We start from the raw sequence: 17,910 nt of genomic DNA on the forward strand, positions 1-17,910 counted from the left end.
GAGGAGTAGGTGCAATGGTGTGGGGGTGCTTGCTGGTGACACTGTCAGCAATTTATTTAGAATTCAAGGCACACTTAAACAGCATGGCTACCACCGCATTCTGCAGCGATACGCCATACTATCTGATTTGTGCTTAGTGGGACTATCATTTGTTTTTCAACAGGATAATGACCCAACACACTTCCAGGCTGTGTAAGGCCTATTTGATCAAGGAGGAGAGTGATGGATTTCTGCAGCAGATGACATGGCCTCCACAATCACCTGACCTCACCCAATTGAGATGGTTTGGGATGAGTTGGACCGCACAGTGAAGAAAAAAAGCAACCAACAAGTGCTCAGCTTATGTGTGAACTCCTTCAAGATGTTTGAAAAAGCATTCCAGGTGAAGCTGGTTGAGAGAATGCCAATAGTGTGCAAAGCTGTTTTCAATGGCAAAAGTGGCTACTTTGAAGAATCTCAAATATAACATATATTTTGATTTGTTCAACACTTTTTTGGTTACTACATTATTCCATATGTGTTATTTCATAGTTTTGATGTCTTCACTATTATTTATGTATAAAATAGAAAATAATCTAGAAAAATCCTTGAATGAGTAGGTGTGTCCAAACTTTTGACTGGTAATCTAATTATAATCTAATTAAGTTAGATCCGATGTAAGTCAATAGTGACTAAATTAGCATTTTCCAAATCATGTTCAAATCATGTCCAAATAACTTAAATGAGTTACATAGTCATTTTGTAGATACTTTAGGATGTGGACATGATTTGATGGGACAATAAAAAGAGGGACCTTACATCAAAACCTCATCATAGTGAGGATATTAACAGTGAGATGATGCCATTTTATTTCAATATTTGATACTTGGACTTTAACTTAATCACTAGTTAATTTAGTTAATCACTCAACACATTAAAAAAAAATAGATTTTAACATAAGTTACCCCAAAATATTTTATTTAAAAAAAACATTTGATTAAAAAAGCGTAAACTGTAGTCACTTACTTGCCTTCATAGTTTGTTTTTCTAAGCATGACCATCATCCATATTCCAAATGTTTTACCAAACTTTGCTTTTCTTGTGTCAGCAATTGGACATTGTTCTTGGGGAGTGCTAGTTACCCCACGTTATCTTACCGTATCTGAACCATTCATTGTGTGTGCAAAACATTTCCAAAGACATCATCTCAAGCAAAGAACAAAGAAGTCAGTGGAACTCACATGACTCGAAGACAGTTTATGAAACGTTGCTGAAAAGATGGAAACCACTGTACAATTTTGTGGGGGCGATATTCGCGCCCCCTTGTGGGTAGCTTGCTCCTCCGTGACGTCAATTCAGCACTGGGAAGGAGACAGCTCCCTCCCCCAACACAGCGCGCGACTCACGTTCCATGGTTCCCCGGTTATTGATAACACAATTTGCCCGCTGGGATTCGTTCTGTTAACGTGAACTCGTGGAAAGGGACTTTCACGCAATAAAACGACTGTAAGTCCGGAGAGGAAAAACGACATTTGTTCTTAATTATCGCATGTAGCAAGCTGAACCCATCCCGTACTTGACAACGCGACATCAACCAGGCAGAAAGGTATGGGAATGTCATGCTATCAAGTATTATAGATCAAATAGGAAATCAGGTATAATGAGATGTTCATGTAGGGTTGTCTTTGCCTCATGCAATGTACTCTGTTCGTACTCTGTTCACATTGTAGCGTAACAGCACGTCAATCCAGGAGAAAATGCATAATCGCTGATTAATGCGAGAGATCATATTTATGCAGCAGCGTGATAATCTATTACGAAATATGTTTGTGTTGGTGCCAACATTAAGTAAATCTACAGACGATGCGGCAGTTAGACTTGGCATGGATGGACTCGTACGGTTCGGGCTTTAATTCATGCACGTCGACTGTGATGCTAGTGAGTGTCATCATCACATCCTTGGTTATTTAAAGATAGATCTCCCTGCATTTGTGAGCGAAAGTGCTCCTTCCCACTGTGGCCCAGTGTTTTTCCCATTTAACGCTCTCTATTCTATTCTCATGCGGTGGTGCAGTACAGAGTAAGGGGCTGCCGTATAATGTAAATTGGGTACATGTGGCAGTTCTCTCTCTCTCTCTCTTACTTACACACACACGCACACGCACACGTACGCACGCACACACACACACCTCAATGGGTTAGTTATGCAATTTCGGCATATTCTACATAGATACAATGCCATGACTTGTACAGTATTGTAAATGAATTGGTTGCAGCATAACACTGTCAAGCCAAGCATATAACAGGACCATTCCATACATACAGTACCAGAAGAAGCATAGCAGCTTACTCATCCTTATTGATTCCAACAGAGTACTATCCATATCCATAATGTAACAAATATATAGGCTTTCCTGCCCTATGGTGACACTCCTAAGGGATTCACCCTGGGGATAAAGGTCAGGTGTATTCTGTAGTCACTGCTATCTTCCTGGTTCATTCATAAAACTGTTTCCCATTCCAGATGATTTGGCCCTGTTTGACTGCCTCGATCCCGTTCATAGATTCATAGATATTAAAATGTGGTTTACTGAATAATTGAGTCTATATTGAGGAGAAATTGCATTGAAACGGTTGACTTGTTCTCACAGGAGTGTTTATTTAAAAAAAAGAAAGGTAGAGCAAGATTTTTGTTGATTCCCTGTAGTAATTTTTTTCTCTCTCTCTCTCCCTCTCTTCTCCCACAAAGTAAGGCCCATCTGTCTGATGTTTAGTCTGTTTACAGACAGTCTTTCTGCTGAGGGAACAACACCTTTGTAGTTGACTTGATTAAAATAATTTCTACTCTACTTAAACTTAAAGAAGGTACCAAATTGTACTTGAAGGGTTCCAAACGCTTGTCACTGTAGTGGTACCTGTAAGCGAAATCCATTGTTAGTTATAGGTATATATCCTTGCAGTTTGTACAAATTTCCCTTTTTAGAGTACCATCACAGTGACAAAAAATGTACCTCTTCTCTATACCAAGCTCCTCATGTGTTCACACCTCTCCGCCATCCCGCTTCTGACACCAGTGTAGTGAATTCGTGGGAGTAGCCTGGGACTCGAACCTGGGTTGAGCAACTGTCACATCAACACGTTAATCAGTAGGCTAAGAGGTCCATATAACTCTTGACTAGTTTGATCAGTGTTGGGTTAACGTCGCTGAAATATTAATTGCAGCTCTTTATTGTCACATGCTTTTATGTAAGCCTTTATAAAGACTTCAGAACTAGCAGCAGACATGCTCAAACTTGAATTAACATAACCATAGACTGCTTAAACTGGTACACCACTTTCAATCACAGGTGGCCAAAAATAACTAACTGAATGCCACCCCAACTCAGCCATGCCTCCTATGATTGTACCTTTTATATTCCAAATATCGGGTACAACATTTTTACATTATACTAGATAATCCCCAAATGTACAGAACAAAGGTACAGAACAGTACCATGTGAGATTATACAGTGCATTCATAAAGTATTCAGACCACTTCCATTTTTCCCACATTTTGTTACGGTAAAAAAAATCTCATCGATCTACACACAATACCCCATAATGACAAAGCAAAAACAGGTTTTTAGACATTTTTTGCAAATGTATTACAAATAAAAAATAAAAAATGTCTTATTTACATAAGTATTCAGACCCTTTGATATGAGACTCGAAATTGAGTTTGGTGCATCCTGTTTCGATTGACCACCCTTGAGATGTTTCTACAACTTGGCTGGAGTCCACCTGTGGTAAATTCAATTGATTGGACATGATTTGAAAGGCACACAGCTGTCTATATAAGGTTGCACAGTTGACAGTGCATGCCAGAGCAAAAACCAAGCCATGAGGTTGAAGGAATTGTCCGTAGAGCTTCGAGAAAGGATTGTGTCAAGACACAGATCTAGTGAAGGGTATCTGCAGCACTGAAGGTCTCCAAGAACACAGATCTGGGGAAGAGTACCAAAACATTTCTGAAGCATTGAAGGTCCCCAAGATGAATAGCCTCAATAATTCTTAAATTAAAAAAGTTTGGAAGCACCAAGACTCTTCCTAGAGCTAGCCGCCTGGCCAAACTGATCAATCGGGGGAGAAGAGCCTTGGTCAGGGAGGTGACCATGAACCCAATGGTCACTCTCAGAGTTCACCTGTGGAGACGGGAGAATTTCCAGAAGGACAACTCCTTCTGCACTCCACCAATCTGCACTCCGCCAATCAGGCCTTTGTGGTAGAGTTGCCAGACGGAAGACACTCCTCAGTAAAAGGTACATGACAGTCCGCTTGGAGTTTGCAATGACCTTCCAATGACCTTCCAATGACCCTAAGCACACAGCCAACACAACGCAGGAGTTCCTTTAGGACATGTCTGAATGTCCTTGGGTGGCCCAGGCAGAGCCCGGGCTTGAACCCAATCTAACATCTGATGAGAGACCTGAAAATAGATGTTCAGTGATGCTCCCCATCCAACCTGACAGCTTGAAATGATCTGCAGAAAACACCCCAATACAGGTTTGCCAAGCTCGCAAAACTGTGGTATGCTTCTGACCCTAACCGTACCCTATTATCTGAGAGTATATGTATCATACTGACAAGGCCAAACATTCAGAAAACACAATTTTGAATGAGAAACTGAGATACAGGTATATTTCAGCACTGGACAGCTCCAAACAGCCAAAAGAGCAGGTATTAATGGATTATGCTGATTTATAGTGATTCATTTTATTTTTTCTTTCCTCTTCATTTTTGTTTCTCCCCATCCAGGCCTCCCCTTCTCCCTCTGTACTCCCATCCATCCTTGGCTACTGTGTTGTGGGACCCCTGATGAGTGGGACCTGCATCCATGAGCCCCGCGCCCCCTCCCCCTCTCTCTCAGGCTTCAGCACCCCCATCTCAGAGCCCCCCTTCCGCAGGTTGGATGCAGACACCCCTGCCTGCACCCCAGAGACCGACCTGACCCCCACCCAGTGTGTCCTCCGCAACGTGTTGTCCATCGACACCGGTGGGGCACCAGGGGTGCCAGGCGGGGTTGAGGGGTGCCCCCACACCTGCGGCAGCAGCCCCACCCCTAGTGACGGGCCCCCGGCCCACTTTGACAACAGTGTGCTGAAGTTACACGAGCATGAGGCCTGCCAGTGTGGGGGCGGGGCAGAGGCGGGGCTTAGCTCTGAGGCTGGGGCCGTCCGTAGCCAATCAGACAACATCCGGATGCAGCAAGGAGGTGGAGGGTTTCTGGAGGGGCTGTTTGGCTGCCTGAAACCCGTCTGGACCATGATCGGGAAAGCATACTCCCCCGAACACAAGCATAACCAGGAAGGTGTCTGGAGTGAGTATAACAGCCAGTTCTTTGTCACTTCAGCACAAGGTCTTCTGTGTTTAATAATGACTTTTGTATACTTTTAGGATACTGAATACCTTAACCAATACATAAATACATGGCGATGTCATGTAGGATACTGAATCTATTGTCACTTGAAATGTTAGTCAGTCACTGTGAAAGATGTTGAGGTAAATCCGTAACCATGGTGATGCATTATATATCCAATAAAAAGGTTCAACTTCGAGATGCTGCTCTTCCTTGCCACTTTTCATTTTGGAGGGTATTCACTAAAATGGCTTACATTTCTCTCTCTTTTTATATCTCTCACTATGCCTTCCTGCCACCATCCCCTACTCTCCGCCATAATGCGGCTGATGTTACCTTTGCACTAGCCTCATTCACAGTCTTATCTACGGTAGTGGATTCACAGCTGGTTAACGAGACAACAAGAACAGCTGCCTCTACAGCAGCAGGTCCCTTGAGACCACAAAACTTCAGTGGACCTCATGCAGAATTAATCTGCTTGTCTCTCTTATTCCGCCTACTGGCATCTGTCTTCTCACAGTGACCAAACTCTCAGTTATTCATCTATCTACTGTACTCTTATGACAGATTATGGGAGATGAGAGATTAGCTCTGGGGAGACGTGCAGCTGTTTGCTCTCCAACTGCAATCTTACTGTACACTGCTCATATTGATCCAATCGTGAGATATGATGCTATAACGTGGAAAACACCTACTAATGTGTCAATATTAAGTAATTTTATCCATAGGAAAGTTATATATACAGTGGGGAGAACAAGTATTTGATTTTGCAGGTTTTCCTACTTACAAAGCATGTAGAGTTCTGTAATTTTTATCATAGGTACACTTCAACTGTGAGAGACGGAACCTAAAACAAAAATCCAGAAAATCACATTGTATGATTTTTAAGTAATTCATTAGCATTTTATTGCATGACATAAGTATTTGATACATCAGAAAAGCAAAACTTAATATTTGGTACAGAAACCTTTGTTTGCAATTACAGAGATCATACGTTTCCTGTAGTTCTTGCACACACTGCAGCAGGGATTTTGGCCCACCCCTCCATACAGACCTTCTCGAGATCCTTCAGGTTTCGGGGCTGTCGCTGGGCAATACGGACTTTAAGCTCCCTCCAAAGATTTTCTATTGGGTTCAGGTCTGGAGACTGGCTAGGCCACTCCAGGACCTTGAGATGCTTCTTACGGAGCCACTCCTTAGTTGCCCTGGCTGTGTGTTTCGGGTCGTTGTCATGCTGGAAGACCCAGCCACGACCCATCTTCAATGCTCTTACTGAGGGAAGGAGGTTGTTGGCCAAGATCTCGCGATACATGGCCCCATCCATCCTCCCCTCAATACGGTGCAGTCGTCCTGTCCCCTCTGCAGAAAAGCATCCCCAAAGAATGGTGTTTCCACCTCCATGCTTCACGGTTGGGATGGTGTTCTTGGGGTTGTATTCATCCTTCTTCTTCCTCCAAACACGGCAAGTGGAGTTTAGACCAAAAAGCTCTATTTTTGTCTCACCAGACCACATGACCTTCTCCCATTCCTCCTCTGGTTCATCCAGATGGTCATTGGCAAACTTCAGACAGGCCTGGACATGTGCTGGCTTGAGCAGGGGGACCTTGCGTGTGCTGCAGGATTTTAATCCATGACGGCGTAGTGTGTTACTAATGATTTTCTTTGAGACTGTGGTTCTAGCTCTCTTCAGGTCATTGACCAGGTCCTGCCGTGTTGTTCTGGGCTGATCCCTCACCTTTCTAATGATCATTGATGCCCCACGAGGTGAGATCTTGCATGGAGCCCCAGACCGAGGGTGATTGACCGTCATCTTGAACTTCTTCCATTTTCTAATAATTGCACCAACAGTTGTTGCCTTCTCACCAAGCTGCTTGCCTATTGTCCGGTAGCCCATCCCAGCCTGTGCAGGTCAACAATTTTATCCCTGATGTCCTTACACAGCTCTCTGGTCTTGGCCATTGTGGAGAGGTTGGAGTCTGTTTGATTGAGTGTGTGGACAGGTGTCTTTTATACAGGTAACGAGTTCAAACAGGTGCAGTTAATACAGGTAATGAGTGGAGAACAGGAGGGGTTCTTAAAGAAAAACTAACAGGTCGGTGAGAGCTGGAATTCTTACTGGTTGGTAGATGATCAAATACTTATGTCATGCAATAAAATGCAAATTAATTCATTAAAAATCTTACAATGTGATTTTCTGGATTTTTGTTTTAGATTCCGTCTCTCACAGTTGAAGTGTACCTATGATAAAAAAATTACAGACCTCTACATGCTTTGTAAGTAGGAAAACCTGCAAAATCGGCAGTGTATCAAATACTTGTTCTCCCCACTGTATGTACTCTAGATGTCTTTCCCTTGTGGACCATTAAAATGCAACAGATGATGTCGTTTATATGATACATCTCAGCTGGTTTGCTTAGAGCCGTCTGCCACCCACTGCCTGTCACTTACTGCTTCCTTGTGTTGATGTTGCATTCTTAGAATCCTGGGAGGTTCCATTTGAAGAGATCTCGGACCTGCAATGGGTTGGCAGCGGGGCCCAGGGGGCGGTCTTCTTGGGGAAGTTCCATGGAGAGGATGTGGCCGTCAAGAAAGTCCGGGACATCAAGGAGACGGAGATCAAACACCTACGCAAACTCAAGCACCCCAACATCATCACCTTCAAGTGAGAAAAACTCCCTGACCCTGACCCCAAGAGAACAGAGATGTAGAGATGTATATGACTATAGTAGTAGAACGTATAAACATATACTCAACTGTTGGTCCGAGCTATTGTAGCCTAGACCAGGCAAACCATCATGACATCATCAGACATTGACTCTATTATTCTCCTCTTTACCATTGTCCCTCCCTTCCTCCTTTCCTTCTTCCCTACCTCTCTTTCCCCCAGGGGTATCTGCACCCAGGCTCCCTGCTACTGTATCCTGATGGAGTACTGTGCCCAGGGCCAGCTGTACGAGGTGCTGAGAGCAGGCAGGAAGATCACCCCCTCCCTGCTCATTGACTGGGCCATGGGCATCGCCGGGGGCATGAACTACCTGCACCTCCACAAGATCATCCACAGAGACCTCAAGTCCCCCAAGTGAGTCCATGTGCTCGATATTATCGAAACCGTCCGCCTATATCAGGTGTGGGCAATCATTTTGGCTCGAGGGCCCCATCGCGATTTCCAAATTCAACCGAGGGCCGTACATATTTTTTTACGACCAATTTGTTAGTCAAAACCAAGTCCGTTCAAGAGTGTCCCGGAGTGTTTTTTTAACACCCCCAAAAATGATAATTCCACCCGTGGGCTGGATTGAATGGGCTCGCGGACCAAGTCCGGTCGGCGGGCTGTATGTCGTCCACCCCTGGCTTATAGAGACTAGAAGTCTCCAAAGTCAATCAGTGAGCTCTTTCTAATAAAATGTTTTGCTATTTCTGGCTTAAGAACATCTACAATAATAGTGGTTTTCTTTCTACCCTTGGAAGTATGCTGATTACCCATGATGACCTAGTGAAGATCTCTGACTTCGGCACCTCCAAGGAGCTCATTGATAAGAGCATGAAGATGTCCTTCGCTGGTACGGTGGCCTGGATGGCCCCAGAGGTCATTCGGAATGAACCCGTATCGGAGAAGGTGGACATCTGGTAAGTGAAAGATTCTTGGCCATAGAAAAGATGACCAATGCAATCCCATCTCAGTGATCACTAACATAAGGAGTGTTGTGAACTGCAGGTCGTTTGGGGTGGTGCTGTGGGAGATGCTGACCGGGGAGGTCCCCTATAAGGATGTGGACTCCTCTGCCATCATCTGGGGGGTGGGCAACAACAGCCTGAACCTCCCTATCCCCGAGAGCTGCCCAGACGGCTTCAAAATCCTCCTGAGGCAGTGCTGGTGAGTGGAGATGGAAGGAGGGAAAGAGAGGGATGGTGGAAAAGAGGAGAGAGAGGTGAGAGGCGGCAGTGGAAATAGATAGCGGGAAATTCTGTCCTTTTAAACCTTTAAGACTTGTCCCACGTAGAACCATATTGATTATACAGTAGATATACCAGAGTTGTCTCTGACTGAAAATATCCCCTTGGCTTTGCAGGAACTGTAAACCCAGAAATAGACCCTCTTTCCGTCAGATCCTTCTCCATCTGGATATAGCCTCAGCTGATGTACTCTCCACCCCACAGGAGACATACTTCAAGTCTCAGGTAGCCTACTCTACACTATATCTCACACAACCTGATGAACTCATACACAAGCAAACACATTCCCAAGTGACAGATATGAGTGCACAAATATGTGCATACACGTGTACACTCACACACATACCCAGTGTCTAAGTGTGTGTGTGTGTGTGTGTGTGTGTGTGTGTGTGTGTGTGTGTGTGTGTGTGTGTGTGTGTGTGTGTGTGTGTGTGTGTGTGTGTGTGTGTGTGTGTGTGTGTGTGTGTGTGTGTGTGTGTGTGTGTGTGTGTGTGTGTGTGTGTGTGTTGCGCAGGCTGAGTGGCGGGAGGAGGTGAAGCAGCACTTTGAGAAGATTAAGTCTGAGGGGACCTGTCTGCACCGACTGGACGAGGAACTGATCAACCGGCGCAGAGAGGAGCTCAGGTCTGTACCACTACACTCTGACAGGCAGAGTTATTCTTCCCTTTTAGATGCTGGATGTGATGCTATGCCAGGATAGTGTCAGAGAAAAACCACCACCCACTGGGCCCAGACTCAATTCATTAAAATGACATGGACACAGCATTGATTCAACCAGTGTGTGCCCAGTGGGCAGTGCCTTGTTATGAGCTGTGTAACTAAAGTACAGTAATCGCATGGTCATGTCGACAGGCAGTTTCGCTAACATCAAATGTCTACCGTTCCTTTTTATCCAATGCCCTTCCCTTATCTATCTATGAAGATAGAAAAAAAGAAAGAGATAGAAAATAATAGTCTCAGGGCACACTTCTTGCATCCTTTCATGCGGATCATGATGTCATTTGTGCGCTCTTTTCTATTCAGGCACGCTCTGGACATCCGGGAGCACTATGAGAGGAAGCTGGAGAGGACCAACAACCTCTACATGGAGCTCAACGCTGTCATGCTGCAGCTGGAGCTCAAAGAGAAAGAGCTGCAGAAGTAGGTGGCTCCCTCAATCAAAGCACTTCGATGCTTATTTAGTTGTTTAGCTAATTCTCGGATCATTTGCATAAGGAAAAGTCAGATTTATCACATGAATCATGTCAGCTATTCTGGCATATAGACCTTCTGAACATGCAGTGTTTCAAAGTGAGTTGATAAATAGTCTCTGCTATTTCGGGTTATAGAGGATACAAGTCATAGAAATAGAATATGTAGAACAGACTAGTTTCTCGATTTCTTATGCAAACAACATGAATGGTATTGATGTGTTCCTAGGAGAGAGCAGTCTTTAGATAAGAAGTATCCAGGACTGTTCAAGCACCACAGCTCCAGACAGACTAGCTCCTCCAACTCCATGGACAAACTCATCAAGAAGAGAAATGTCCCACAGAAACTGCCCTCTGGAAAGAGGTGAGAGTTCATTCCGAGAGCCAAAAGCATAGGAGACCAGCGTAGTTCTTATCTGAACCCTATAAGGAGGTGGATCATGCAAAACTAAATACTCGATTGAAACCATTATAAATAGCTGAAGATTTATTATCCAATTATTTCACATCTGACCATAATTTCCTATTCTATTCTGTTCTCATAGGCCAGACATCCTCAAGTCAGAGGTGATCATTCCCAAGATGGATTCCTCCGTGATGCAGGTCACTATCCCCTCCTGCTCCAACAGGGGCTCCACGTCTCCTAGCCGCTCGCGTAGGGTCAAGACCCGCCACCGCAAGCCTGGCAAGGGCAGCAGCGGGGACCTTGCCGGCCTGAAGGCCACTCAACCCACTCCCGATGGGGAAAACCCTACCCAGGCCAACAGCTCCAGCACGGGCCCCTCCAAGCAGCTCCAGGAACCCAGCGTGGCCCTGCGGGCCCTGGGCCACGAGCAGCAGCAGAGGCAGCTGTCCTCCTCCAGCCCGGACCTCATCTGCACCACACTGGCGGCTGACGGTCAAGGGAAAGGAGAACCTACCGTTGGGGGGCTTGAGAGGGGCGGCAGCCTGAGCGCCTCCGCGGGCCTAGGGGGGTCCGAGGGGGGCGCGGGGGGTCTGGATGACCTCACAGAGACCACCCCACGCAGCGACACGCCCAGCGAGGACGCGGCCTCGTTCCCCTTCTCTAGCAGCCCAGACTCGCCATGTGGAAGGGGGGCGGCCGCCGGGAGGGGGTCTGTGCTGGGCGGCCCACGCCTGCCCCACGATGGGGACGATAAGGAAGAGGGAGTGAGTGGTATGAGGTTACCCCGGGGGGCATCAGGCCATCTCACTCCCTCAGCTATCCTGTACAGGGCGGCCATCGCACGCAAACAGGTACAGTCCCAATGGAAGCTAGTTATGTTCAGTGTGTACTCTCTCTTTTCATCTCTGTGAATCTGTTAGCTAACCCATTCTGTTTTCCCTGCTGTGTCCACAGAGGCGTGGCGTGTCTTCAGAGGAGGAGGAGGGGGAGGTTGACAGCGAGGTGGAGTTGCCACGGAGACGGTGAGCAGTGTTGGGGAAGCTACTCGGAAAATATAGTTTACCAAGCTACAGATTACTTCACACTGGAATAAGTTAAGATGCACTAAATCTACCCTTAAGAAAAATATAGTTGAAAAAGTAGTTCACTATATCCAATCTAATTTGTGATACATTTTCATATCTAAATCTGAAACGTCATAGACTACAAATTGCAAGAACAGACCACTCTGGAGTCAGACGTTAACAGAATGTGTCATTTAGCCCATTAAACACGAAAACTGTGTTTCAAGTGAGAATTAGGCATGTCTGATGCTGAAAAAGAAAGACAATTCTTGCCTACCCATATTTTATTTTAGCAAAACAGGTAGTGTGTAATTCCAGTAGTTAGCTACACTGCTACATGTCAAAAGTAATGAAAACACTACCAAGATTAGAATGTAGTTCAACTACCACCAAGCTACTGCAAAATGTAGTTAAATCACTAGTTGAATTATATGTAGTTCACTACTCCCCAGCACTGAAGGTGAGTACAGCATGTTGCTGTACTTCAGTGCCCAAAAAACAGATACAAATGTTTTATTTTCTCATCTTTGATATCTCCACTAAATGGTTATGTGATATGATTTTAGGAGTCATAGTGTTTGGTACCGTGATAAAAATAACATTTGTAAAATATTACTATTCTAATCAGAGATTTTGTGGAAGTGGTGGAAGTGGTTATTCAATTAATATTCAGTATGACTGTTCAGTCGGACTGTTCAGTAGGACTGTTCAGTATGACTATTCAGTATGACTGTTCAATATGACTGTTCAATATGACTGTTCAGTATGACTGTTCAATATGACTATTCAATATGACTGTTCAATATGACTATTCAATATGACTGTTCAATATGACTATTCAATATGACCGTTCAGTATGACCGTTCAGTATGACCGTTCAATATGACTGTTCAGTATGACTGTTCAATATGCCTATTCAATATGAATGTTCAGTATGACTATTCAGTATGACCATTCAGTATGACTGTTCAATATGACTATTCAGTATGACTGTTCAATATGACTATTCAATATGACTGTTCAGTATGACCGTTCAGTATGACTGTTCAGTTTGACTGTTCAATATGACTGTTCAATATGACTGTTCAGTACGACTGTCAAATATGACTATTCGATATGACTATTAAATATGACTGTTCAGTATGACTGTTCAATATTACTATTCAATATGACTATTAAATATGACTATTAAATATGACTATTCAATATGACTATTCAATATTAATGTTCAATATGACTGTTAAATATGACTATAAAATATGAATATTCAGTATGACTGTTCAATATGGCTATTTAAATGACTGTTCAGTATGACTGTTCAATATGACTATTGAATATGACTATTTAATGACTGTTCAATATGACTATTCAATATGACTGTTCAATATATCTATTCAATATGACTGTTCAGTATGACTGTTCAGTATGACTGTTCAATATGACTGTTCAGTATGGCTCTTCAATATGACTGTTCAATATGACTATTCAATATGACTGTCAAATATGACTATTCAATATGACTGTCAAATATGACTATTCAATATGACTATTCAATATGAATGTTCAGTATGACTGTTCAATATTACTATTCAATATGACTATTAAATATGACTATAAAATATGAATATTCAATATTAATCAAATGAATGGATCAAAACTGAAACTAAACTGGATTCCTCTCTTCTTTCATCCCCCTCTTCTCCCTCGTTCATCCTCATCAGACGTCCGACCAGTATCACCAAGTGCCAGTTGGTGTCTACCTTCAGCTCGGAGAACCTCTCTGTGTCGGATGGTGAAGAGGGCCACACCACCAGTATGACTATTCAATATGACCACTCCCACAGCGACTATAAAATATGAATATTCACGCCGGACGTCATCCTCATCAGACGTCAGCACCAACAGGGTGTCTACCTTCAGCTCGAGAACCGTCTGGGAAGAGGGCGCGGCACCCGGACGTAGCACCAACACGATGACCTCCTGTCGCAGGGGTCAGAGATCCCAGCAGACAACACTGACCCGGTGCAGGCCTCTGGCGGGCTGTCTGAGAGGGAGGGAGCCCTGGGCCAGGTCAAAGCCCTGCTGGACGCTTCACAGAATCCTAATGAGGCAACACAATTCTCTCTCTCTGATACTGGATATACAGTGCATTCGGAAAGTATTCAGAGCATTTTTTAGAATTTTTTGCAAACGTATTACATAGAAACAACTGAAATATCACATTCACATAAGTATTCAGACGCTTTGCTCAGTACTTTGTTGAGTACTTTGTTGAAGCACCTTTGGCAGCAATAGCTTGACACACCTGTATTTGGGGAGTTTCTCCCATTCTTCTCTGCAGATCCAATCAAGATCTGTCCGGTTAGATGGGTGAGCGTCGCTGCACAGCTATTTTCAGGTCTCCAGAGAAGTCCGGGCTCAGGCTGGGCCACTCAAGGATGATTTTGAAACTTGTCCCAAAGCCACTCCTGCGTTGCCTTGGCTGTGTGCTTAGGGTCGTTGTCCTGTTGGAAGGTGAACTTTCGCCCCAGTCTGAGGTCTTGAGCACTCTGGATCAGGTTTAGGGATGGTGCCACGTTTCCTCCAGACGTAACGCTTGGCATTTAGGCCAAAAAGTTCAATCTTGGTTTCATCAGACCAGAGAATCTTTAGTCATGTGCAGTTTACTGAGGAGTGGCTTTTGTCTGGCCACTCTACCACAAAGGCCTGATTGGTGGAGTGCTACAGAGATGATTGTCCTTCTGGGAGGTTCTCCCATCTCTACAGAGGAACTCTGGAGCTCTGTCAGAGTGACCATCAGGTTCTTGGTCACCTCCCTGACCTCCCTGACCTCCCCCGATTGCTCAGTTTGGCTGGGCGGCCAGCTCTAGGAAGAGTCTCTGGTGGTTCCAAACTTCTTCCATTTAAGAATGATGGAGGCCACTGTGTTCTTGGGGACCTTCAATGCTGCATAATTGTTTTTGCCACTCTTCCTAGATCTGTGCCTCGACACAATCCTGTCTCAGAGCTCTATGGACAATTCCTTCGACCTCATGGCTTGGTTTTTGCTCTGACATGCACTGTCAACTGTGGGACATTATATAAACAGGTGTGTGACTTTCCAAATCATGTCCAATCAAATTAATTTACCACAGGTAGACTCCAATCAAGCTGTAGAAACATTTCAAGGATGATCATTGGAAACAGGATGCACCTGAGTTCAATTTCGAGTCTCATAGCAAAGGATCTGAATACATATGTAAATAAGGTATTTTTTTTATTTAAGTTTTTATATATTTACAAAAAATATTAAAAACCGGTTTTCGCTTCGTAATTATGGGGTAATGTGTGTAGATTGATGAGGATTTTTTTTTATTTAATCCATTTTAGAATAAGGCTGTAACGTAACTGTAACGGTTCTCTTGGTGTGAAGGAGAGTCGGACCAAAATGCAGCGTGTAGATTGCAATCCATAATTTAATAAACAAACATAACACGAATCTAAATACAAACACTACAAAAAAACAATAAACGTAACGAAAACCAAAACAGCCTATACTTGTGTACACTAACACATAGACAGGAACAAGGACACTAAGGACAATCACCCATGTCAAACTCAACAAATATGGCTGCCTAAATATGGTTCCCAATCAGAGACAACGATAAACACCTGCCTCTGATTGAGAACCACTCCAGACAGCCATAGACTTTGCTAGATCACCCCACTAGCTACAATCCCAATATATACACACCACATACAAAAACCCATGCCACACCCTGGCCTGACCCAATACATGAAGATAAACACAAAATACTTTGACCAGGGCGTGACGGTAACAAAATGTGGAAAAATTTAAGGGGTCTGAATACTTTACAAATGCACTGTATATCTCGTGTTATTTTTAATTACTGTGAAGAAAAATATAAACACAACATACAACAATTTTTTCCAGTTTATATGAGGAAATCTGTCAATTTAAATAAATTCATTAGGCACTAATCTATGGATTTCACATGACTGGGAATAGAGATATGCATCTGTTGGTCACATATACCTTAAAAGAAACGGGCCTCAGGATCTCATCATGGTATTTATGTGCATTCAAATTGTCATCGATAAAATGCAATTGTGTTTGTTGTCCATAGCTTATGCCACCATAACCCCACTGCCACCATGGAGCACTCTGTTCACAATGTTGACATCAGCAAACTACTCGCACACATGACGCCAGACACGTTGTCTGTAGTTGGCAAAGGAGAAATGCTCACTAACAGGGATGTAAACAAATTTGTGACCATAATTAGAGAGGAATAAGCTTTTTGTGCACATGGGAAATGATCTGGGTATCTGTTATTTCAGCTCATGAAACATGGGACCAACACTTTACATGTTGCATTTATATTTTTGTTCAGTCTAGTTTATCTGTTCCCCAACACTAGTTTCTAATCTACACTACTTCCATGGACAAGAACCATTAACACCTCCCATAACTCTGAGGTTTCAGTTGTTAGTCTTCTACCTCTAGCATAATGTTTCTCTTCTCTCCCTCTACCTCAGAGTCGGGCCCTGTGCGACGACTCGGACTGCGACAGCGCTGAGCTCGACCAGTCAGGAAGTGGGGAGCCCAGTCGTCCACCCAGCGCTGGGGCCTGGGCACCTCCATCAGGGTACCCCTCTGGGCCCCAACAAGGGTCTCCTCAGGGGCACCAGACAGGGCCTCCATAGAGCCAACACACTGGACACTATAGAACGACAGCTACCTTACAGTAAACAACCATCACAGAGCCTACCTACGCCAGTATCTAAAACAGGACTTCACTGAATGTGATGAGTGGTCACATCAACTGAGCTCAGGCTATGACAAGTTAACGACCAGTGTCTCGTGCAGCAATATGGCTTTGTTAGTTAGCATATCTTCATAAAATAACACAGGTGATTTGTTATAAACTGACAGCAGTTGTTAGGACAGCTTGTGATATGACTTGTTTAGATTTCATTTTATAGAGAGTTTAGATCAAGTGTTAATACAGGTACCTTTAGACACTGCTCCAGTTCGGCAAAAAAAAAAACTTGCACACCGACAAAACAGACATGCGCACACACTGTCCCCTTGCCAACTGGTACTTTACCATCACAGCTCTTGGAAGAGCCTAATGTCCAATTCACAAATTTCTCCCATGCAAATTAATAATGTAGATATTCACATATCACGTTACAAAAAAATAATATATTTTACATGTAAGATAACTGATGTATAAAAAAAAATGAAGCAGTATGCAGCCCAATTAACAAATGCATGACTACACGTTTATATTAAGTTTTGGATGTGTCCGTTTTATATTTTGTGAGAAGGTTTACACTTTTTTTTACCCTGAAAGTATTCATTTCCATAAGAATTTTTGTTAATGAATTGAGGTTGGCACTTAAAAAGGTCATATCAAAGGTGAATGAACAGCTCAGTAAAATGTTTGAACCTTCGATAGGTCCCTCAGCTGGTAGTGTTAAAGTCATACTTTTATCTTAACTCTCCTACCACAGAGTTTTGAATACACAACCCTTTAAGATCACAGAGAAACTAGCCAGAACAAAGATAGAATACTGCTCTCTGGTGGTAGTAGTGGAATAGTAAGTATCCTTTGAATTGCAAGAGGTTTTTGTTTTTAATACAGCATTGCACATTGTACTGTAACATAGGAATTATATCAAAATATGAGCAAGAAAATAAATACTGTATTGGTAAATCTTCTGAGGTGTGACGGGTGTGTTATATTGTGAACATGTAAACTTCTTACAGAACTTAGGTGAGGCCTCTGTATGACAAGTGAAGTAAAGTGAAAAAGGAAACCAAACTGAAATGTGCAGGACAAAATGCTTTCCATTCCATTTCATTCCGTTCCATTTCATTCAGTGGGCTAAGGCAGTTGTTTTAATCACATTTGG

The 17,910-nt window shown here is 43.5% G+C and overlaps 1 protein-coding gene across 1 annotated transcript; it reads left to right on the forward strand.

Annotated features, from left to right (window-relative positions):
* The first annotated feature begins 1,355 nt into the window (after nucleotides 1-1,355).
* Nucleotides 1,356-17,724, forward strand: LOC124031741 (mitogen-activated protein kinase kinase kinase 12-like). The gene is given in 15 exon segments (XM_046343358.1): nucleotides 1,356-1,585; nucleotides 4,774-5,335; nucleotides 7,853-8,036; nucleotides 8,262-8,453; nucleotides 8,843-9,001; nucleotides 9,090-9,248; nucleotides 9,445-9,553; nucleotides 9,843-9,952; nucleotides 10,352-10,468; nucleotides 10,748-10,882; nucleotides 11,064-11,775; nucleotides 11,879-11,946; nucleotides 13,710-13,896; nucleotides 13,951-14,097; nucleotides 16,528-17,724. Coding segments are annotated over 14 exon segments (2,949 nt in total). The 5' UTR covers nucleotides 1,356-1,585; nucleotides 4,774-4,833; the 3' UTR covers nucleotides 16,696-17,724.
* The last annotated feature ends 186 nt before the right edge of the window (nucleotides 17,725-17,910 follow it).

Source organism: Oncorhynchus gorbuscha, linkage group LG03 (assembly GCF_021184085.1).
Source record: "Oncorhynchus gorbuscha isolate QuinsamMale2020 ecotype Even-year linkage group LG03, OgorEven_v1.0, whole genome shotgun sequence".
In the NCBI taxonomy this organism is placed as follows: Eukaryota; Metazoa; Chordata; class Actinopteri; order Salmoniformes; family Salmonidae; genus Oncorhynchus; species Oncorhynchus gorbuscha.